The 21,970-nt window shown below is 51.5% G+C and overlaps 7 protein-coding genes across 7 annotated transcripts; 2 read left to right on the top strand and 5 right to left on the bottom strand.

The window, feature by feature from the left end:
- Positions 1-56: 56 nt before the first annotated feature.
- UHO2_00590 (related to aminoglycoside acetyltransferase regulator from P. stuartii) lies at positions 57-2,387 on the bottom strand (the record flags this gene model as incomplete). The annotated part of the gene is made up of 1 exon (XM_041557210.1): positions 57-2,387. One exon carries the CDS (start codon positions 2,385-2,387, stop codon positions 57-59), a length of 2,331 nt encoding a protein of 776 aa, XP_041413144.1.
- A 618-nt stretch (positions 2,388-3,005) lies between these two features.
- UHO2_00589 (putative WD repeat-containing protein UM00675) lies at positions 3,006-4,949 on the top strand (the record flags this gene model as incomplete). Its single annotated transcript, XM_041557209.1, has 1 exon — positions 3,006-4,949. The coding sequence occupies one exon, from the start codon at positions 3,006-3,008 to the stop codon at positions 4,947-4,949; it is 1,944 nt and encodes a 647-aa protein (XP_041413143.1).
- Positions 4,950-5,156: 207 nt separating this feature from the next.
- UHO2_00588 (putative FBA1 - fructose-bisphosphate aldolase) lies at positions 5,157-6,402 on the bottom strand (the record flags this gene model as incomplete). Its single annotated transcript, XM_041557208.1, has 2 exons — positions 5,157-6,122; positions 6,292-6,402. The coding sequence occupies 2 exons, from the start codon at positions 6,400-6,402 to the stop codon at positions 5,157-5,159; spliced, it is 1,077 nt and encodes a 358-aa protein (XP_041413142.1).
- A 1,343-nt stretch (positions 6,403-7,745) lies between these two features.
- Positions 7,746-8,765, bottom strand: UHO2_00587 (putative het-c2 protein; the record flags this gene model as incomplete). Its single annotated transcript, XM_041557207.1, has 4 exons — positions 7,746-7,773; positions 7,921-8,318; positions 8,425-8,565; positions 8,733-8,765. 4 exons carry the CDS (start codon positions 8,763-8,765, stop codon positions 7,746-7,748), a joined length of 600 nt encoding a protein of 199 aa, XP_041413141.1.
- A 651-nt stretch (positions 8,766-9,416) lies between these two features.
- On the bottom strand, positions 9,417-10,400 carry UHO2_00586 (putative urate oxidase (uricase); the record flags this gene model as incomplete). Its single annotated transcript, XM_041557206.1, has 1 exon — positions 9,417-10,400. The coding sequence occupies one exon, from the start codon at positions 10,398-10,400 to the stop codon at positions 9,417-9,419; it is 984 nt and encodes a 327-aa protein (XP_041413140.1).
- A 1,520-nt stretch (positions 10,401-11,920) lies between these two features.
- On the top strand, positions 11,921-15,427 carry UHO2_00585 (uncharacterized protein; the record flags this gene model as incomplete). The annotated part of the gene is made up of 1 exon (XM_041557205.1): positions 11,921-15,427. The coding sequence occupies one exon, from the start codon at positions 11,921-11,923 to the stop codon at positions 15,425-15,427; it is 3,507 nt and encodes a 1,168-aa protein (XP_041413139.1).
- Positions 15,428-15,910: 483 nt separating this feature from the next.
- On the bottom strand, positions 15,911-17,914 carry UHO2_00584 (uncharacterized protein; the record flags this gene model as incomplete). The annotated part of the gene is made up of 1 exon (XM_041557204.1): positions 15,911-17,914. One exon carries the CDS (start codon positions 17,912-17,914, stop codon positions 15,911-15,913), a length of 2,004 nt encoding a protein of 667 aa, XP_041413138.1.
- Positions 17,915-21,970: the final 4,056 nt, after the last annotated feature.

Here is a 21,970-nt window from a genome sequence, read left to right as displayed (position 1 = left end):
CACCAGAAATAAGAGTGTTGCAAAACCACTGTATCGATCACTACTTGAAAGCATTACTACTCGGAATGCCAACCATACCGCATAAAAGCGTCCACAGTACTAACCTTGGCATCCGTAAAAGCACTCAGTATCCCTCTCGCTTCCATATACAACCAGACCTTCAACATGGGTAACATTCTCCTTATCTCTTCTTTCTTTGGAACATGCATCATTCCTCCTCCTTGCTGATGTTGCAATTCCCTACCCAAGTGCCTTAAAATTGGCAGCGCGGATTTGAAGAGATCCATGTTAGGATCGAGTTGTCTTCCAATCCCTTCTAGAAGTAGGATCGAGATAACGGTGTTGACGAAATCCGCTTCCATCTTCACATGATGATCTCTAACCGCCATCAAAACCTTGTTAAGTACGTCAGAGATTTTGATCTTGGCAAGAGAGAAAGTCTTGGACTTGACGGAAAGAACAAGATCTTGCATCTTCATCGCAAACACATCTTGATCCACCACCAAATCCGGAGTTTTACATCGTTCGACCATTAAATGTCCTGCCAAGGCACCATCGAACTGTGCCACGGCCGAAAAGAGATCCAAGAAGTTCCGTCTATTCAGCGGAGTCAACTCTACAGTTAAGCCTGCATCCAACAACACAATCTCAGGTTGGTATCCTTGGGCATCCAATCGATCCAACTCGTCCAGCCAAGCATCCTGGTCGTGCCTCAGCGGTCGAAGACGGGTAACAATCGATTCATCCACCTGATCATCCGGCGTTGCAGGCGCCTTCTTATGTCCCGGAGCATAATCGCTATCGAATTTACTCAAGATCCTTGCAAAAAGATCCGAAAGCAGCGACTCCGTACTCGGCTTATAAAACTTGATCATGATGTTTCCCGGATGCAAATCTGCATGGGTAAAATTGTCGATCAGGAGCATATTCAAGAAGGCATCCAAGCCCAAATTCGCTATCCTATGATCGAACTTTGCTCCTCCCATCTGTAAGAAGTACTTTAACGGCAAGGCATCTTCGTATTCTTCTATGAGGACCTGCTTTGTGCTAAACTCGACGAGTGGACGGGGGAAAGAAATGGCAGATCGACGACGAGCGAAATTCTGCTCGAAACGATTGAGGTTGTTCGCTTCGTTACGCAGGTCGAGCTGAGAGAACATCATTTCGGAGAATACGTCCACCTCCTCGGGAAATGAAAGCCATTCCGCACCAGGGATAGCGTTAATGACGTTTGCAAAGAAGCGCATGATCTTGATATCTCTTCCGATCGTCTTCTCTACTCTCGGATGTAAAATCTTAATCGCGACACTGTTGGTCGGAATCTTGGGTGGCGCCGCTTCTTCCTCGTACGCCAGTGCCAACGTCTTGGAAAGTTTCTGTTTGGTCTCCGTCCTGGCCGCTTGCTTCTTCTGCCTTCGATATCCCGGAGGCAGCAAATCGTGCTTCAGAGTAGCCTTGTACACCTGCGCTACCGCGCCAATCCCCATCGGTTCATGCCGGAACTCTTCGAAAATCTCATGGAACGGTCGTTGGAAGATGCGTTCGATGACCCTCTTCGTATAGCGGAACGAATGCGGTTTGCCATTCGAATGCAACCTTGCCAACCTCTGACAAAGTCCATCGGGGAACAGATCCTGCCGACTACCCGCCCATTGAGCAAGTTTGATGAAAGTTGGACCGGCACGTTCCATCTGTTTGACGAGGAAAGAGTACCACCAGATAGCTCCCCATCGATCTCCGTCTTGGTCTTTGCGGACTTTTCTGCCTCGCATTCTTCCCTTCTCCCTCCTACTCCCCACAAGAAGCATGGGCGAGGTGAGGATGACGGGCATGAAAAGACAGAAGAGGTAGAGGAATCGCCTGGCTGTTCCGAAGGGTTCGATGATGAACGTGTGAATAACATTGCCGATTTTGATGAAGGCTCGGATGATGATGTTGCGGTGATGGAGATCTTGGTCGTCTTCAGGGACAGGTGGGGCGAAGCCTTGATGCTCTGGTTGCACTTGCTGTTCTGCTTCGGACTCGGACTGCAGTGGGTCTCGGGTGAGATAGTATCCGATGAGAAGGGCAGTTCCGAGACCTGCGATGGCTATCGAGCTGATGCGGCTGACCTTTGCTGTGGAGGTGGAGCTGAGGAAGCGCACATGGTGCTTGTTCGGCTGCACTAGCTGACGAGATGCCAGGTTGGAGCCCGTTGCGGACTTGAAGGCTGGCGAGCGAGTGCTCGACCTGAAGACTGAAGTGTGAGATGAGATACTGCGGTTCAACGGTTTGAAGCATGCATTTCGCGAGAGGTTGGTGACGTTCGATCGTGGTTGTGATGTGAGATGCTGAGCAATGCGGCTAGCTGGAGCCGATGCCAGCCTTGTTCGCAAGATCGGAAGCATGATGGGCTATGCTATCCTACTGTAAGCTTAGTGCGAGATAGAGGTGATCGACGACGTCTTAGACTGTCATGCCTGTCGAGACTGAAGGGCTCGTTGAATGCGAGCTGCGCTGTTGATCGAAATCGTCCGTGAGCGAAGAAATGGAAAGGTATGATGACAATGTTGCGATAGATGAAGGATGAAAGGAGAGCATTCAGGGTTCTGATGGAGGATGAATTGCAATCTCTCTCAGGCAGCGATATGCTGCTGTGTGTGAAAAGTGCCGCTAACTACGTAGCGATGCATTTTCACAGTCAGCGATTCTCAAACAAAGCGGTTTATTTCTGGTTCATTTTTCCTCCACTTTTCTTTTTTTTTTTTTTTTTTTTTTTTTTTTTTTTTTTTTTTTGTTTCCCCTCTCAACGCGCTTCCAACTCGACACGCTCTTTCGCACTTTATTTTATCGCAGCGAGAAGAAGAACGCGTTTCCAAAGAAATGAATATTCATGACCTACGAAAGACGAACCCTTAATTCCACACAAGTTGACTTTGATATTGCTAAGGTAGCACAAACATCGCCTTCCCCACACACTTTCTTCTTCTTCTCATCCCTATACCACCCTCGACAGACTGGCAACCATGAACGATTCCAACGACTACGAGCAAGAACGGCTCAAAAACATCAAAGAAAATGAACGACTCATGAAAGAGCTTGGAGTCATGGGAGGTTCTTCAGCCATAGGAGGACGCTCCCCTAAACGCTCAACCCCAACCAAACCAAAGAAAGCAGCTGCACCCAGCAAGAAGGCCGATAACACCCCTATCCGCGTCTTACCCAAGCGAAGCAGCGCACGATTAGCCGGCCACGAGGCAGATTCAGAAACACTCAAGCGCAAGTACGAAGCGGAAGCGCAAGAAGCACGGAAAGTCGCTGAAGCTGCCAAGCGGGCAAGGCATCAGCAGTTCGATCTGTCCGGTATGACAGGGGGAGAGTTGGAGGAAGAAGCGATCATGGCATTGGAAGCAACACTACATGGACTCGCATCGAACGCTGTTTCAGCGGCAGAACTTGTTGATATCAATGATGAGAAGAGGAGGAGAGCAGGAAAGAAGCAAGATCCGGAACGATCAGTGGAACGACAAGAATTAGAGGATATTCTCAATCGAATGACACTGAAGAGTGCAGCTAAAGTGACGCCTAAGAGGGTGTATTCGATCGCTTACCATCCAGCTACGGATAAGGATTTGGTGTTTGTGGGTGACAAAGAAGGGTCGATTGGTGTTTGGGATGCTGCGCCCTCTTCCTCTTCTAGCAGAAATGGCAGGAATGGGGTGAAGAAGGAAGTCGACGATGACGAAGAGGAAGCCGAAGAAGGATCCTTCCCCCAAGGTACAGCCTGGACTTTACAGGTACACGGTCGTAGTCCAGTGACATGCATCAAGTTCGACCCTGTCAACCACAGCTCTGTTTTCTCAAGCTCATACGATTCCACCGTTCGCAAACTCGACTTGGCTACCGGTAAATCCGACCAAGTCTGGGCGGGAGAACAAGATGTTCTCCTATCCATCTTCGATGTTCTCTCTCCCTCGACACATCCTAGTGCATATATCGACACTCCGAATCCTTCACTCGATCAACGCTCGATGTGGATTGCTGATCATCGCGGTGGTCTCTTGCACATCGACTTGCGAGAGAAGACAAGAAGGGGCAACAACACAAGACGATGGCAGATATGCGAGAAGAAAATCGGTGCAATGTCCGTCAACCGTCTTGCTCCACACTGCATTGCTACTGCGTCTCTAGACCAACACGTTCGACTCTTCGACGTCCGAGCACTAGCATCGGTGGTAAAAGAAACAGCCGAGGCGCCGTACAACTACAAAGGAGTCGACGCAGACGACCTCGAAGCAGCCCAAACAAAAGCACAATTTGCAGCCAACAAAGCACGACAAGCTTGCACCTCTGTCGACTTCAGTCCACGTGGCGATCAACTCGTTGGCGTGTCTTATGACGATGCGGTCAAAGTATGGTCTATGGACCCTAGCTGGCTTTACTCCGAGCATGGACTCAAATGTCAATCTGCTACTACCACCACCACCAACGGCACTGCTAAGGGCGGAAAGAAGAATGCAGCTGCAACAATCCAAAAAGAAGAACCCGACACTCCAACAGGTGGCTTGTTCAACTGGCTCTCTCGAGCAAAACCGCTCAAAACAGAAGCCGAAGTTGAAAAAGCTATCAAACAAGAACGATGCACTCCAGCAACCAAAGTCGCAGATCGACCCCAAGATGTCTTGCACGAACCGCTACGGATTCCGCATAACAATCAAACGGGCAAATGGTTGACCATGTTCCGTGCTAGATGGAATCAGAATCCGTTGATGGAACCGCATTTCACGATCGGAAGTATGACAAGAAGGGCAGAGATCTATGCGAGCGATGGCACACTGTTGAGGACGTTGTGGGATGAGGATTTGGTAACAGCTGTTCCGGCTGTCACTTGTATGCATCCTGTACTGCCAGCGAGGTTGGTGACGGGTAATGCTTCGGGACGGTGCACTTTTTGGTCTCCTGATGCTTAGGCCTTTGCTTCCACGCACTTAATGATACCCATTTCACTCTTTGTTGACACACTTCTCATTGCAATTGCAATCACCTTGCCTTCTACTCAACTGCATGCTTTCTTTAGCCACTTTTTCTTCTTCAGATTTATCGTATTTTGCTATTCGGGACTAGATCAAACAAAGATCTTATACAGGAGGTGTAGGATGTGCTCGTTGCGAGAAACTTTAGAGCTTTCCCTCGGAACCAAGATCAGCATAAGCCTCCTTGCAACGGGTAGCCATGGTCTTTTCACCCTCACGAACCCAAACACGGGGGTCAAAGAACTTCTTGTTGGGCTTATCAGCACCGTCAGGGTTACCGACCTGGCTCATGAGGTAATCCTTCTTGTTAAGGATGTAATCACGGATACCAAGCAGGTAAGCCCACTGGGTGTCGGTGTCGACGTTCATCTTAACCACACCGTGCTTAACAGCAGTCGAGATTTCGTGCTTCTCGGAACCGGATCCACCGTGGAAGACAAAGAAGACCGGGTTTTGCTTGTCGCTCTTGATCTGAGCACGAACGTGTTCCTGGTGCTTACCGAGCAATTCGGGCTGAAGCGAAACGTTTCCGGGCTTGTAAACACCGTGAACATTACCGAAACCAGCGGCGATCGAAAAGTTGGGAGTGATCTCCGAGAATTCGCGGTAAATGTCCCAAATGTCTTCGGGCTGAGTGTAAAGAGCAGCATTGTCGACACCTTCGTTGTTGACACCATCCTCCTCACCACCCGTGATACCGATCTCCATCTCGAGCCAGATACCGAGAGGAGCCATGCGCTTGAGGTACTTCTTGCACGTCTCGATGTTCTCCTCCTTAGGCTCCTCGGACAAGTCAAGCATGTGAGAGGAGAAGAGAGGCTCGTTGTGCTCCTTGTAGTACTCCTCGTCAGCGGCGAGCATGCCGTCAAACCAGGGGAGAAGCTTCTTGGCACAGTGGTCCGAGTGCATGATGACGGGAACACCGTACGAGGGGGCAACGGCACGGATGAAAAGAGCGGCAGCCTTGGCACCAATGATGGAAGCCTCCTGGTTCGAGTTGGAAAGACCCTTGCCGGCAAAGTTGGCGGCACCACCCTGCGAAACCTGGAGGATCAAGGGAGACTTGGCGTCACGGGCAGCCTCGAGAGCCGAGATGGCGACCGAGGAGGACTGCAGAGCACGGAAACAAGTCGCAAATTTGGCGCGAATTGCAGTAGAAGCATGGCAGACATTGTCAGAATGCAGAGAAATGCATCAGAGAGCGGTCAGCAAACTTTTTGTTACACTTGAGAATGCTGCATTTGCGCACAGCATATAGTTCGATTGGTCAGGTACTTACGGTAACATTGAAAGCGGGAATGGCAAACTTGTTCTCACGAGCATAGTCGAAGACCTTGTAAACGTCCCTTCCGGAGACGACACCGACGGGAACAATGTCAAGAACACCCATTCTGTTGTCGTCGCCATCAGCAGGCAGAAAAAGCAGATGCAAAAAGCGATGATAATTGTCAGCGTGGCCTGCTGCATTCCTGTATCAAAGTTGTTCTGTCTTCCAAAGCTATAGCTCTCCATGCCAGTCCACGAGATGGATGTCGTGAGACCTTGCCGCGTGGCAGCATGACCAGCACCTTAGGGAGCGAGGGGGTGTGGATTGTGTTTATTGCTACTCACTTTGATAGTTGTGTGAGGGATGAAGAAAGTGATGGTATAAAGGCAAGAAAGCGATGGTGGAGGAAGAGTAGGGAGAAGAGAGCTGAAGCGGAGAGCACTGATGCTGAACCCACGAGAGGAGCTGTGATCGATCTTTGCTGGACAAGTTGCACAGAATGCAGCAGAAAACCAACGCTGACCGATGTTGGTTGCGCTTCTCGACACATGACCTCTCCCTCTCTTCCTGTGCCTTTTCTTTCTCTCGCTGCACGGGCACGTGAAATCGATCCCAACGAGACTGACTTTCGATCGGGTTGCAATCCTCCATCGCAGCAGAAGAAGCGAGATTTACCTCCACCTTGCTTCCACACTCTACCTCCCGATGCGCACTACATCGCGGGCCTCATCCCTCCCGGAAACATCCGTCTCCGAAACATCTGTCTCTCACCAGTTATCTTGTAGCTTAGCTTACATGGTCCGGGCGTCGGGAAGCAACGCAAAACGCGCACGGACAATCACGGATACCAGCCCAAAATCCGGCACTTCCGCCATCCTCTCTCTTCTTCCAGAAGGATGCTATGGAAGAATGTTGAACATACAGATCGGGGAGTGGAATGAGATCGCAGATCGTTATCGGCACTGCTCTGAATGTTCGCTTGCCCACTCTCGTTGCTCCTCACAGCAAGGTACGACTTCGGTGCATCTCTGTCTTATCGATGTTGCTGTTGAAGCAACCAAAGTAAATCTCTCCGCAACGCGAAATAATTCCTCCGAGAATAATAGCAGCTGCGATGAGGCATGACGCTTTTCCGCTGTAGCCTCTCAACGCTGACCGCAAAGGTTTGCAGCGTCCACACGGACAGCGGTCGTTGATACTTCGGTCTGCTTCGCAGGGAGTCTGATGGTAGGGGGTGAAATCGGGTGCCGATCGACTTCTACTTGGCTCTACGCATACTCTCGGAGAGTGATCACATAGGCTTATCCTGCAAACGGAGCTGGTTGCTGAATCCGCGTCAACATACTTGGACAGGTCATGGTATTCGCAATTAACAATCCCACAGTCTTGGCAGGCAAAGCAAGATACGGAAAGATGCATCTAAGATTCGAACCGGAAACGGATATAGCAAAGTTTCTACAGACACTCTAGAAGCCCTTGTCGTACTTGCCAGTGCTATTACCATCAGTGCAAGGTGGAGCGCGGTTAACAATGTCCGAAAGCAGCGAGAAGGAGTTCAAAAGCATAGGTTCCGTTGTCAGTAACTGTTCCCCAAATCAGCGCAAGTATCTCGGACACATTTGCTACAATCTTCGTACTTACGCATAGAAGGCCTTCATATGGGCCACAATCTTCTCCAAAGCTGCCAACCACTTTTCCAACTCGACATCCACCTTATCCTGAGGACCCAACTTGGCATAGAAATCTTTCCTGTAAGGACAAGCCTTCATTGCCAGCGCGAAGACGGGTCGAATTAGCATACCGTGATGTGGACGCAATGTGGTACCGTATGCGCTTGTGAAGCTGGTAGCGAGTTCTTCGTTTTTGTTGTTGACCGAATTACGCACTGCCTGTGCTGTGAAATCGAGACCTCTGAGGAGCCACATGAGTCCTTCGGTGGCAGGACGTTTGGATGTACCTCCAGGACCTTCGTTTTGGATGAGCTTTTCCAGGGTTCCTGATTGAGCGGAGCCGGTTGCGTTTAGTCGCGTGTTGATTTTCTGTTGTCCGGCAACAACAACATTAATGGGCGGTGGGAGGAAAAGAGTGTTCAGTAGGTGTGTTGGTTGTTTGGTTGTGGAGAGGTTGAAGGGGGGGAAGACTTACTGCGATGTTGCCGTTCATGTCATTCTGGACTACCTTGAATGCAGAATTGCCGAGCAGGTCGAAGAGCTTGACGAGACCTTCGCAAGCTTCGAGGAAAGCTGCTGTGTCGACACCGCCCTCAGTGGGGACATCAGCGAAGGACTGCGAAGACCGAGGGGGTCCAGAATTTCCAGAGCGTTAATGACGGGAGGAAGAGCCAGGTCCGTCGGGTGGCAGAGAAAGCACGAGCAGCAGAAGATAGTCAGTGAAGCTGATCCAAATCTGTAACGCGAAGTCCTTGATCAAACAGCGGTGGCGGCTGTACTTACACGCTTGCATTGCTCAAAGTAGGTAGTAGCCATTTTGCAATGGTATCTATGGGGTATTGAAGATGATGGTTGGTGCTGAAGAAGGGCGGAGAGGAAAGAGTAGATAGTCACGCGAGCCAGACCTACAAAACGAGCTGGAGGCTTCGGCGTTGATGCAACAAAGTGTGCCTGACCCGCGTATGCAGATCTCTGAGAGTGACAGACAGGCTGAAAGTGTTGATGATTTGGGCGAGAAGATGCCAATTTCAGGGAGAGAGACAGAGAGGGAGAAAGGGAGAGAAAGTGCGCGCACAGACCTAAATTGTCGCCCCCCTTTTTTACTTGCTTTTTGCCTCAAAATCTGCCGGGTGGCAAGCAAGTGTCGGCGTGAGAGCGAATTGGCCTCATCTTTGAACCTGCACAGCATAGCTTTACACCATCTTAGGCCAGCTTCATGTTTGGAGCAAGATCTCATTCGCCATTCCAAGGGTGGGAGACACGCATGGCGTAAGACTGATAATAGCGTTGTTCTTCACACACGCAGTCAAACGAGCGACGAAAACCAGGCGACCTTGAGCTTTACTAGTGATGAAAACAATACAAGGGAGCCAGTCTGAGGCGTGAGAGCACTCCCACGCCGCTACGAGATCAGAGGAGCATGAAACGCGTTTGAAGGCAACGCCGTAGCATCCCAGCGTGGATATCTTAGAGCTTGGCAGCAGCAGCACGAGCCACCTTAGCCTTGATCAGACCACTTGGGTGTGCGGTAGGCAAAAATACCTCGGCATCCTTCTCGTTCAAGTTGCTTAGACCCTTAAATCCGAGGTCGATTGGGATGTAGTGCTTGTTTGGCAATGCAAAAGCAACATCCTGAACCGTCTTGTTAGTTGCATCGCCAAGGATGGCTTCACCCATACGATACATTGTTGCTTGAACACTGGCTGAGTTGTCGAGCGAGAAGACGCGCAGAACGTGTGCCTTGACGGACGACTGAATATCGCAGAACTTTGGCAGTGCTGAGGCGTTGTTGAGTGCAGCGGTGAGTCCGCCCTTTGGCAATGCGATCGAGTAAGTGCACTCGACCTCTGTTGAGAAGATGCGATCACGAACCTCCTTGAGCGTTGTGAAACTGTCGCGGTGGAAGCCGTGAAATGCACTACCGCTGCTCTTGAGCACGAGCAAGCCTTTGATACCGCCTTCGAGGGTGGTCACGTTGATTTCGCTACCGGATCGCTCGCCGAGTGCGCGGACGGTACGCTTCTCCTCACCATCGCGAACAAAGCTGTGCTTGTGAGCACCGCCGTCCTTCTGGTCGAGGACGATGCGTGTCCACTTGTGCTGAATAAGCTCAACCTCGGTCTTTTCGATGTGAGAGTAGGTGGTAAGAAAGTGCTTGACGACGTGAAGCGCATATCGTTCGGGGCAGAGCACGTCTTCGGCGGGCAGCACCTTGGCGAGGTAATTGAGGGTGTTCTTGACAGTGTCGGTAGCGACGACGGGCGAGTTGTCGGCTTCGGTGTAGGAAGGCGTGAGGCTTTCACCGTGAAGCAAGCATCGGACGGTGTATTCAGCGACGCGATGGGAAGAAGGGTCCTTGCTGTCACGGACGATGCGGAAGATGCGAACGAGATCCTTGCCGTACGAGGACGACGCGAGGCGAACGTTGGAGGAAGAAGCCTTGGACGACATTATGAGCAGTGCTATGCTTCAAGCGATTGTGAGCCTGTGATTGCGGAAGGGCGGACCTTTGATGCGGTATGGTGTCGACCTCGAACGTGATCAAGCTTGGAGGGTCCGAAGCGGGGACGAGAAATGGTGGGTCAGAAAAGCAGGGTTGGCTAGAGGATATGGTCAGGAAGGAAGGATGACCTCTGGATCGCAGTCGTTATATGTAGCTACAATGACGAATAGACGAGGGTCGAGATACAGTGGTTCGGTCGCAATGGAAACCGGATAGGCGGGAGCAGGTTGTCAGTTTCGGTGCGGATGTGCGGCAGTGAAGAGTGTGGGGGGGGATAGTTACCGATAAGAGAAAAGAGAGCGGGATTTCTGACTCTGGCAAATCGGTTCATCCAAAAAATCGCCTAACTTTGACAGATTGCGAGCTGCCGTGGCAATGCAACCTCAATTGGTCATTCTTCTCATGTCAATCAACGGCTCAAGCCGAAGACAAAGTCTTGCTCTTTGCAGATCAGCGAGCTACTGTATGTTGAGCCTTGCCGGTGCATTGCTTGCACAATCGTAACTCTGAACCAAAGAGCAGATGCCGTCTTGTGATCAAGGCCACGCCGACGGGATGGGGCCGCCAAAAGAAGAAGAAAAATGTGGAATGGCAACGTGGAGATCGCCGAAGACCCTGTCCAAGCCTTTCATTTCCATCAACCTTGGAACCGTTTCCATGCTTCAGCCCTTCATAGTAGCAGCTACAGCCTTTTTGTTGTCGTCTATGACATGCTGTCGATCTGGTGCAATCTGATTTCAGGTGCAAAAGCCTAGCCTTGCTTGTATTTGTGTGGAGCAACTTCTGTTTTGAGCGGTCACGAGCTCAAGTTCGTTTATCTGTCTCTGGTTGCGTATTACCTTCAGCTCCTGCTAATTGATCTTCATGCTCCTAGCACAAGCGATTGCAGACAGGGCTCATACAAGCGAGCGACCTGGACATGCTCAAAGCAGAACTGAATGCCTCGGACAACGCCGAATCAGCAAACAAGAAAAAAAAGACTCGCCCGCCTCGGCCATATCCGAGCTCAACCCGCACAAAGAAGCGTCTCAGATCGGTCCATCGGCGTGACCAGCTCCCGATATATAGCATCCCGATTCATGCTCTCAACACGTCTCAAAGGGCACGCGCGCGCGTGTTTGATGCCTTTGTGTCACCTGCAACTACTTTTTAGGCTTTCATCTGCGCTTTTCAAACGCACACCGCGCACCGTCGGCAACATCAACGCGAATTCTAACACCATCCACAGAAAGCTTGTCCGACATATCAGATCCTTTCTGAACCTTGGGTTCAACCCATTCCGCGGCATCTCCACAACATCCACCTCGGAACGCTATCATGTTGTGCTGGAGAACATAGCCAGACCAAAGATGGAAGCTGGCAACCTGATACACCGGAGCCCGTCCAACACCTACACACACACACACACACACACACACACACACACACACACACATATCACACCGCGGCATAGCGCTTGGCTCTGTCAATGACATCCCCATCGTCACCAGCACGCTCTTTTGCAAGGTATGAAGCAACTTCGCCTTTTCGGAACGCCTTTGCTTCATCCTCGTCCTCTAGCACTACCAAACCTGTCCACAGTCCTTTCCTGAATCGACGAGCTCGACACAGCAATCAGTCTTTATGTACCCCTCGATCCGGTCAACCAGAGATCTCGAGACCACCAGACGCAATCTCAACGTCCAGCAGCACACTCGTTAATGCAGACACTGCCTCCGACTACCGTCCCTGGGAAGTACGATCCGAAGCCAGCTTGAGCACCAATTCCCTGGACTCTGCTACGATAAGCAGAGGCGGGCGAGCAACACCAACTTCTTTCTCCACGCTGGAGGATATTGGGACGCTTACTTCAATACACATCTCTCCGCTGCCCAGTAGAGCGGATTCTCGTGCCGCGAGGGTCAGTCAAGGGTCAAGTAGGACGAGTGTAGAGGGAGGAGCTAGACGAAGCGTAGATTCGAGCTTGACGAGGATAAGGCCAGTAAAGCAGTTGTGCCCGGACGATTGTAGATGTTCTGATCAGGATATTGATTTGGGACTGTGTAGGAGGGTGGTTGGGTCTTCTTCTTCTGGGTCTGAGTCTGGGTCGTTGTCCGTTGGAATGCATGCCATGCGGCCCAGAGCCATAGCCGATTCCACAATGGAAGCGCAGGGCGATATGAAACGGGATCCACAAGAAACTTCCCATCTCTCATCACAGTCGCAGTCGGAAACTCGCTCGCAAGGAAGAGATTTTGATAAAGATCCCATTCTTGTGCCAAAATCAGCACGGAAGGGGCGTTCATCCACTTCGACGTACCAACATTCTTTTGATCAACTACAAAAAGGTCTCGATACACTCGATAGTAACGAATCCGACGCAGACAGCGATGCGAATCAAGTTCTTGCCGCACAACGAAGGGCTGAGTCGATGGCTCGGTGGACTGCAAGACGGTCTTCTATGGAAGGTCGCTTATCACGCTCACCAGCAGTCAAAGTAGGACCAACGTCAGAACAGCCGAAAGCCTCGCCTTCACGCACAGCTCTCATCCAGCCACGACCAGAGCTCAAGGTAGTAGACGAGAACGCAAGCCCATCCTCACTCCATACAACTCCACTCAAAGCAACACCTGGTCGTAAAAGCATCGCCGCAGTCTTCGAGTCGATGCAAAAAGACCGCAAAGCTAGGGCAGCGGAAGAACACAAACAGTGGCAAGAGAAACAGGCAAGACGGGAACGAGAGAGAGCTGCACGAGCTTTCGGACTTGCGTCGCGGCGAAGGACATCTGCAGGGTCGAATTCGATCCTGGACAGTCCTGCATCTGTTTCAACTGTGCCGGATACGCCTCCGATCAGCGGAGATAGATCGACGAGAGAGGTTCGACAGGGGTCTGCGAGGTCTCCAGTTTCAAGTGCGATGAGTGTCTCGCCGCTGCTTTTGAGTCCAGGGTCGCCGAAAGTAGATGAGGGTGCAGCTGGCGATGTCCAACCGCGGCACTTGGTCGAGGAGGCTACAGCGAGGATACCCGATACGCTCGCTGGAGCAGATGAGGCAGGAACAGCTGAAGAACAAGAAGGGAAGGAAGAGGAAGCAGCAGCAGCACTACCAACAACGCCCAAACAACCATCGACATCTGCATTCGGATTCGCATCCCAACCAATGGCTTTGGACCTTTCGCCCGCTCATACCATCTCTTCGTTCTCCTCAAGTCCTGCCTCTTCACCGCGGAAAAATGCGCATAGGAGACAGGACACCAACACAGTCAGCCAGTCAAGTCGGTTTCCCGCACCAACGTCTTCCCTTAATGCTGCGCGAGCGAGGTTGAATCAGGTGCTTGATACACCGCAGCAGCAAGGGGGGAGCGAAATGTATCAGACGCCGAAAAGTGGGATTTTGAAGGGGATACCACAGCTCAGTAGTGCCGCGAAGAGAGGACACAGTGTTAGGTTTAGTCCCAGACCTGATTATCGTTCTGATTCGGGGAGTTGGGATGAGAGTGGACAGCAGAGTTTGCGTGGAGAGGAACAGGAGGCGGAGGGAGAGGATAGGAGGGAGAGGGCGGTGGAGAGGTTGCTGTTGCCTGCGAGGGAGATTACAATTCCAGATGTATTGGTTTCTGCATCTGTGCCGATGGAAACTGCTGCAGTCGGGGAAGAGAAGGAGGCAAGTCAGGATGGCATAGATCAAGAGGAGCTCGCACAGTCGTCGCCGAAGAAGGCGAAAACAGAAGAAACAAGTCAACTGCATACACCTTCCAAAATCGGCAACGACTCCGGCGCTGCAACTTCTTTCTCCCAAAGTGTGAGGATCCCAGGAGCGTACGCACCAACACCAACCAAAACTTCTTATTCACGACACGTCATCAAACCGAGCCCACAGAATCCACGCATGCGGATCCTTCCTTTCACGTCCTCTTCCTCCACCACATCATCGCAAGGCAAGGGTGAATATGTTCTATTCCCAGACTCCACCCTCGCATCTGCCTCTGGATCTTCCATCCCGCGCGAGTCTACACCACCGCCCTCGTTCGTACGTGCACCAGACGACCCTCGCAACTCACCCCGTTCTCCTCGACCTGCCAATCTGGGCAGAGAGCAATCTGCACGTTTCAATGCGGGATCTTCCTCTGACGATTCCGGAAGTTCATTGCCCGGAGTGGTTGCAAATACGAAAGCGAACGAGGGCACAGGCGCTGGGGTGGACGATTCGTTGCAGCTTACAATAGGAAAGATCTTGAAGACGGTTGAAGAATCTCACAGTGCCAAAAAGAAACGATTGGCGTTGCGGGAGCGATTGACTGCTGTCTCTCACCAGCTAGCTCCTCAGCCGTCACAAAAGAGGGAACGCTCATCGTCACAACCCCAGCTCGAGCTAACAGAAGAAGATGGAGAAAGGCAAAGAATAGAAGAGTTGAGAGGGGAAGTTATGCATGCGTTGGCTGTTCTAGCTGACCGTCTTGGCCAGCTTAACAGCACTACATCTTCTGCTGCTCCTGGTGACATTTCGTCTATCTCGATCGCCTCTTTCACCTCGCCGAGGGACGCGAAGAGAGGTCTTCCGAGATGGACAATGTTGCTGGTGGTGATAGCACAGTGCGCATTGATCGCCTACTTGTTGTCATTGGCAGAACAACAAGCACAACATATGCGGATGTTTTCTCCTTCCCCACACCACATTCTTTACCGAACACCGGGAGAGGTCAATTGGAACGCTAGAGCACAAGACATTCACTTAACTCCCCTTCTTTCCATTCCGGGACTCTCGCATCTCGCTGCTTCCTTCCCGCCTCTCCCTTCCCCCTCCTTTCTCAACTTGTTGGATGGGAATGCTGGGTTGTGGACCGTTTATAGGTCCTACATTAGGTTGCACGGTTGGACTGCGTTGATGGTGCAGCTAGGAGCGTATGCTGTAGCACAGTTGATATCTTGTATCGTATTGTTGATTTTAGCACCAGTGCAGGTGTTGTGGTTGGTTGTGGATCCCACTCGATTCTAAAATATACCCTTTCCCCCGTCACTCGTTGTACAATTGGTTTTGCTTTACTTGCTCATTCTGTATCATCCCTTGCTCATCGGATCACAACCCTACACACGAATCAGTATTGTATATGCGAATGAATGATGTGCAATTTGAGTTGAGGAAAATGCTGAGTTGTGATCTAAATACCCTAGATATGCACGGAACATCTTTTATTTATTTATATATATATATATATATTTTTTGAAAAAGAGTTGTGAAGAAGTGGTGACTACGATATGATGTTATACAAGAGTGATGCTGATGATGACGAGATAGAATTCCTTAGTGATTAGAGTTGAAGCGTAAGTGATACGGAATGCAAGGTTGGCATCGTTGAGATGATAGCCATTCGGAGACGCCGGAGGTGTTCAACATCGAAGGCATTTTTGTTTAAGCTCGAAGACTGCTGCGTCCACGAAGAATGATATTGGAATCGAAAGATCCGCCAGAAGAAAGAGATCAAGACTCTTCACGTTGGTCATCTCCGTCCAGTTCGAGATCGACGTCGTCGAAGCCGGGATCGGTGAAGTCGAGTGTGCCAGTGGGTCGAGTGCGCGAGCGAGGCTGCTGACGTTGTTGCTTGGGTTCAACTTCGCCTCGGTCAGAAGCTCGGTGACCGTAGCCTGCCCAGGAGACTTCGCAGTCTTGGTGGATCCAGCGAGAGCGAGAGCGGGATGTGGAGCCACGTTCTTGCGAGCCTCGTCCTCGGCGGGTGCTGCGACCACGGCCACGACCGCGAACATCAAGGTCCTCTGCAGGGGCAGCGGGAAGGGCTTCCTTCTCGGAGATGAGTGCTAGCGGTGAAGGGCGTTCGGGCAAAGCCGATCGCAACTCCTCGTCGTGGTGATAAGCGTCCTCACCGCTGGATCGTCGCGAGTCTCGAGCCATCATGGGCATCGAGATGGGTTGCGAGCGAGGCGAGATAGGAGCAGGCGAAGCTGCACGTTTCTCCTCGATGAGAGCCGAATCGCGCCTGGCAGCAGCTCGAGGAGGGCTGGGACTGCGACGGTGCGAGCTCCTTCCACGAGCTTTGGATCGACCACGAGGAGGGGTAGCACGCACATCTTGCTGCTGTGCATCGTCAATGACTGTGGTTCGTGCTGTCTGACGACCTTGACGTTCGATTGACTTGGCAGCTTGTGTTGCCTCTTCGGTGTTGACGAGCAAGTCTCGCAACTTCATGTGGGTGAAGGAGAGACCAGCTGCGGCACTGTGCGAGTGCTTGTGGTACTGCTTCATGCTGCGGTATCGCTCATCAGCTTCAAGTCGAGGCGAGATGGAGCCGCGACGAGAGTTGGAAGAAACGAGACTGCTACCGTAGACGTTGTGTTCACCCGAGAGGTTTGAGATGGTACGGCATCGGTCGCAGCCGAGCTCAGTGCTGCGAGGGCTGAAAGCTCGCGAGCTCAGAGGACTGGTGCCACGGAGTGTCTTGCCGGCAGATGAAGCGACCGAGTGGGCAGGAGGCGGTGATCGGGTCTCGAGCTGCTCGGAGCGTCCACGGCGTTGGCTTGTGCTTGCAGAAGGGAAGGCTTGAGCAAGGATGTCCTTAGCTGCCTTGCGTGTCAAGGTGGCATCCGCATCGGTTGAACGCGAGCGGAGATCTGATGAGCCATTTGAGAGCGAGGAGGATGCAGTTGCACGGTGGTCCTGACTGATCGCGGTGACCATGGTGGTCGCCGTGATGGCAGGAGAGGTGTACCAGCTGCCTCGTGAGTTAGTGTTGCTAGGACGGCGAGCATACCATAGAGGCGACTTGGGAGTGCGGCCATCAGTGTTGGTGGGGCGCGGTAATGCTGCTTGCGATCCGGACTTGGAGCTCTTGCGGAGCATGACCGAGCTGGCGGTGCTGACGGAAGGAGGAAGCTGGAACTCCTGCGCATCGAGGTCACTCGACTCATCCTCAGCGGGGCCGTAGGCGGGTGATGGTGTCGATGGGTCAGTGCGGGCAAAGGCACTGTGACTTGCGTTGGACTCCGAGATGGAAGAAAAGGTGGACTGCGAGCTGCTGCGCTTTTTGGTGTGTCGAACCTCGTTGGATGTCGAGGAAGCCAGGCTCAATCGACCCCTGGATACTGGTAGTGAGCTCTGGTATGCGGCAAGAGCAGGTGATGTGAGGTAGGTGGTGCGGTGAGGTGCAGACATCTGAGCGAGCAAGCTTGGGGATGGTGGGCAAGGGTATCGAAACTTGGAAGCATCGTCGAGATTGACAAACTCATCCGACTTGGGGAGGGGAGAAGCAAGGTTCTCGATGAGAGAAGCCTGGGTCACCTCCTTTGCGTCAGCGAGCTTGCAAGCTTCAGAGCAGAAGAGCTTGCCGTGTGCTGTCGAAGCGCCGCAGTTGGTGCAGACATCATCGCCAAGCCATGAAGAGAGCTCATCGGCTGGAGTGGTGCGAATCTCAGAGATCTCGCTCTCCTTGCGCCCAATACGGGCGAGCGAACGTCGGTAGATGCCGGCCATGTTGGCAAAATACTGTAGTGGTGGTTGTGGTCCGACGGTGGTGATGTAGAGCCGCTCAAGCTGTGTAGCAGCAGCTTGAGGACTTGAAGGGGCTCAGATGAGGCAGGAAGCCTATAAGCAAAAGGGCTGGCTGTGGTGTGACTCGGTGAAGTGATGCTGTGTGTGCGTGTGTGTGTATGTAGTGCTGCTTTGGTGGAGGGCGGCCAAGGCTGATGGTGAAGTCGAGATTCCTGTCGAGGGTTACAAAAGAAGGAACAGAGGAGGGGCTTCTTATGTGAAGAAGGGAAGGGTGCGGGGCGAGTACAGGGTGGAGGGTTGGCAAGATCGAATTGTGATTGATGCGAGATGCGGGTGTGACTCCAGATGATCCCAACGGGGAGGGTCGTGGCGTTGTGATGTGATGTGATGTATGGCGAGCGAGCAAGAAAGATGAAAGTTCGAGCTACTGGACTACAATGGTGCTAGTGCTGCTGTTGGTTGGCTTTGTGCAGATTGTGACGGCAGGAAGAGGGGCGGAAGCGTGCATGCAGCTATAACTGACGTGACTTTTGAAGAAAAGGGTGTATGCAGAGGTGCGTGTCACAGTGTGCTGTTGACAATGGTCGCAATTGGTCTGTGTAGTAAAGAAACAAAGGGCAGTTGTGACAAGACGGAAGAGTGGTTGCGAGTGATGGAAGGATGGATAGCGTTATGAGTAAGGGTGTTGCGGGTCCACTTGCAGGAGAAAGAGGGAACTTGACAGGTACACCCTTTCTGACTCCACACGGTGGGCAGTGCAGGGTGGGTCCAACGAAAAAGAAAAAGAAGGATGAAAGAAGGACCTCCATAGACGGCATCGAGCAACACACACACACACATACGTAAGGCCAAGGGAAAGCGGAAGGGATCGCGGGCAGGTGGTGCTTCAGAGGGTAGCTAAAGCGGACGTAAACGATGATCAACGCAAACAGCAAGCAAGTAGGCGAGGGCAAGCGGAAAGGTAGCCGGAAAGAGGGGGAAGGAGCATCACCACACGCAGGAAAAGAGTAGTGTAACAGCATCGCGCACGCAAGGCAAGTCGAAAGGCACAGCATAGTTACACAAAGCTTCAGAGTCATACCTCACAGCTAAGCAGGCAAGCAGGCAAGCAGGCAAGCAGGCAAGCAGGCAAGCAGGCAAGGGTCGCACGTTGAGCAGAATCGAGCTGTCAACAGCTGCAAGCGTACATACGAAAGGGCGCGACTTGAAGGGATCAGGGCAAGGCGTAACTTACAGCGTGGCAGGGAAAACGTCGTCGGAATTTTGGGTAAGAAACCTTTGCAGTCGCAAGGCGACATACGAGAGCAAGCACTTCTCCTTAATAAACAATGAAAACTTGTGGTTTTTTAGTGTTTACGGAAAACAAACATCGAATGGCGTCAAAACAAGAGCGACGCAGAAAGTAGGCCTGACCTGCTCGTACAGCAACAGCAAAATCACAACTTGCAATGCTCTGATGAGCTGACCAGTCCAGCCGATGACTCCACTTACAGTTCAGGCCCAAGTCGTTTAGCTTGAAGCGTGTCGATCTATTTTCTGACGCTTACCGTTGCCCAGACCTTGGACTTCACTTGGCCTTCTTTAAGGCATCCCATTGTTCCTTTCTACTCTAAACTTTTCTAGATGGTGTAAGAGTCCATCTGTATTGCTCAGCCTCACTGCTTCATTTCGGCATTTGGAAAGAGGGACAAAGCCATGACTACAATGTGTTGGGTTAGGAACAAGGCGGCCAAAGCGGTCCTCTTTTTTCTTTTTTCTTTTTTTTCTTTTTATTTTAGATTTTCTTGTGCGGACTCATTCGGAAAGAAGGAAAGAAAAAAAGAAGAGATAACAATGCAGAAAAATGACTTTTTTTTTTTTTTTTTTTTTTTTCTCCTTTTTTTCTCTCTCTTTGCAAAGGTTCTCTTTTGCACCCATCAGTCAGACCCTTCAAAACCGACAGAACGAACGAAAATTCGGATGCTCTTGACAGCATCGAGCTGTAAGGTGAATACGCAGTGTCCACAAAGTAAGTACGCACGCCGGTCATATCACTTGTTCAGCATGGGCAACATGTAATTGTGCAGCAGGGAGAGCAGTTTCGTGGCTTGGAATTTGCTTTGAATGTGGACGGTGACACGAGAAAGCGTTGTGCTGCTGCATTCTTTTTGTTGGAAAAGGGAAAAAAAGGGGACTTTTTGTGGTGCGACTCGAAAATCTTGAAGAAGAAAGGGAAAGTGTGTAACGCAAGGGTACGGAAGAGGAGTTGCCCATCCAACCAGGATCGAGAACGTTGACACGCTTCTCGAAGCTTCTCAACTGCCTTGCTGCTGTCTGAGATGTGTGTGGTACTTGCGCCACTTTTAGAGGCGCTGCAAGTGGGTTCACCTTACCGGCCCTCGACAGCTTGAGCTTTCCTCTCTTCAGGGTTACACAAGGCCGCGGCTTTGGCGAAAGCAGGCCCGAAGACCTCGCTCGATTCTTCTTGTTCGATCCAAGCAAGATTCATGCCTCAGCATCGGACACTGTGCCACATTTCACCTCGATGCATTGCACCATAGCTTAACTTGAGGCGACTGTCACACCATCATTAGTGGAGTTGCAACGTAGACAACCTGCGCCTTGGCATGCTCTAAATCGACCTCGGCCTACAAGAAACTTTTGACGAGGTGAAAAGAAGAAACAAGGTTGTTCTTGGTCTTACTCCCTACAGCAAAGGCCATTTTAGGTTGCAGCAAACAGTGCAATCCGCGATCTTCATGGCAAGCCGACAATTGCTTGGAAAGCAAATCGAAAAGAGTTGGAAAATCACGCTGAATTTAGCGGAGAGAAGCTCTGCAATTACTTGCCTTGAGTGGATACGAGAAGACGGCTTGCTAGATGGGAACAAGAACGTGCTCGCCTTTGCCAATGGCGATTTGACATGACGCCGGCCAAGGGGCACGTTTCCATCGCGATGTGTCGCATCGAGGCAGAAAACGTTTCTTCATGTTTCTTCACTAAGTTAGTCGTGGCGCCTCTATGCGAGTTGCTTCGTGTCAGATGCCTTGCGTCGTTTTAGTCAGTTCTTGCGTCATTTCATCGGCACCGAAGGAAGCTTCTAAGCCCTTCTCAGCTGTCCACCCGACTGTCCTTCCACGCCTTTGCCCTTGGCGAGAGACTTTTTCTGAGAATTCTGACAGATCGGGCTCAACGGATCAACGATTTACGGCACGGAACACGTGTGTCTTCGAAAGTCGGGTTTTTATTTGTCGGCATTTTGCCCCTTTTCCGCTTCTTCTTCTTTCCTCTTTGTTCACCGTCGACCGCCGACCCTTACCATCCAAAAGATTCGAAATGGACCAAGCTGTTTATGCTACGACTCTCTTCTTCACTTTGCCAGATCCTGTTCGACTTTGCAGTCAGAATGTCGCATGCTGCGTCGACTTTCCAATTGACTCGTTTCTCGATTTACAAATTTCATGGCTGCCTCACTTAGCACTCTCGGCTCATTACCCGACGTCGCCAAAGCGATGCGATGTTGCCCATGTTCGCATACACGAAACACTGGAAACGCAGAGTCCCCATGCTGGCTTTGGCCCCGATCTCAAGATCCAGCTGCCTCGCTTCCACCTCGACACAGTGAAGAGAAGCTCGGTTGCTTTCTCCCTTTCTCCCTTTGCCGCTTTCCGCTGCACCTCTCAATTTCGAATTGTGTCCCGCTCTCGGTCAACAGACAGCTAGCCGCCAACCCCTGACAGTCTGAGTCGAAGCTCAATTTTACGATCGACACTCTTGTGCGAGGCTCGATTCTCCGGGGAAAGGCTATCCGCTCTGCGGCGTTACTCATTGCCCCAAAGAGCAAAGGTGGCCCTCCCCTTTTTCCCCAACATTTACCTCGGTCGTCGCACAAGAGGTGAGAGGTCAGCTCTCGACTGCCTCTTTCTCGTTTCGCGCTGTTCGATGAGACCTTGCTTCTCCATAGCGCCCGCGCGACCGCGTGTTGCTTGGCTTGGAGCTTGCAATCTAGCACATTGCTGGGAAGCTACCTCGAACAGAAGCCGTTCGCTGGTGTGTATG

This window comes from Ustilago hordei (genome assembly GCF_900519145.1).
Source record: "Ustilago hordei strain Uho2 genome assembly, contig: UHO2_contig_01, whole genome shotgun sequence".
NCBI classification, from domain to species: domain Eukaryota; kingdom Fungi; phylum Basidiomycota; class Ustilaginomycetes; order Ustilaginales; family Ustilaginaceae; genus Ustilago; species Ustilago hordei.
The sequence above is the reverse complement of the archived record's forward strand: the minus strand, read 5'-3'. Positions and strand labels throughout refer to the sequence as shown.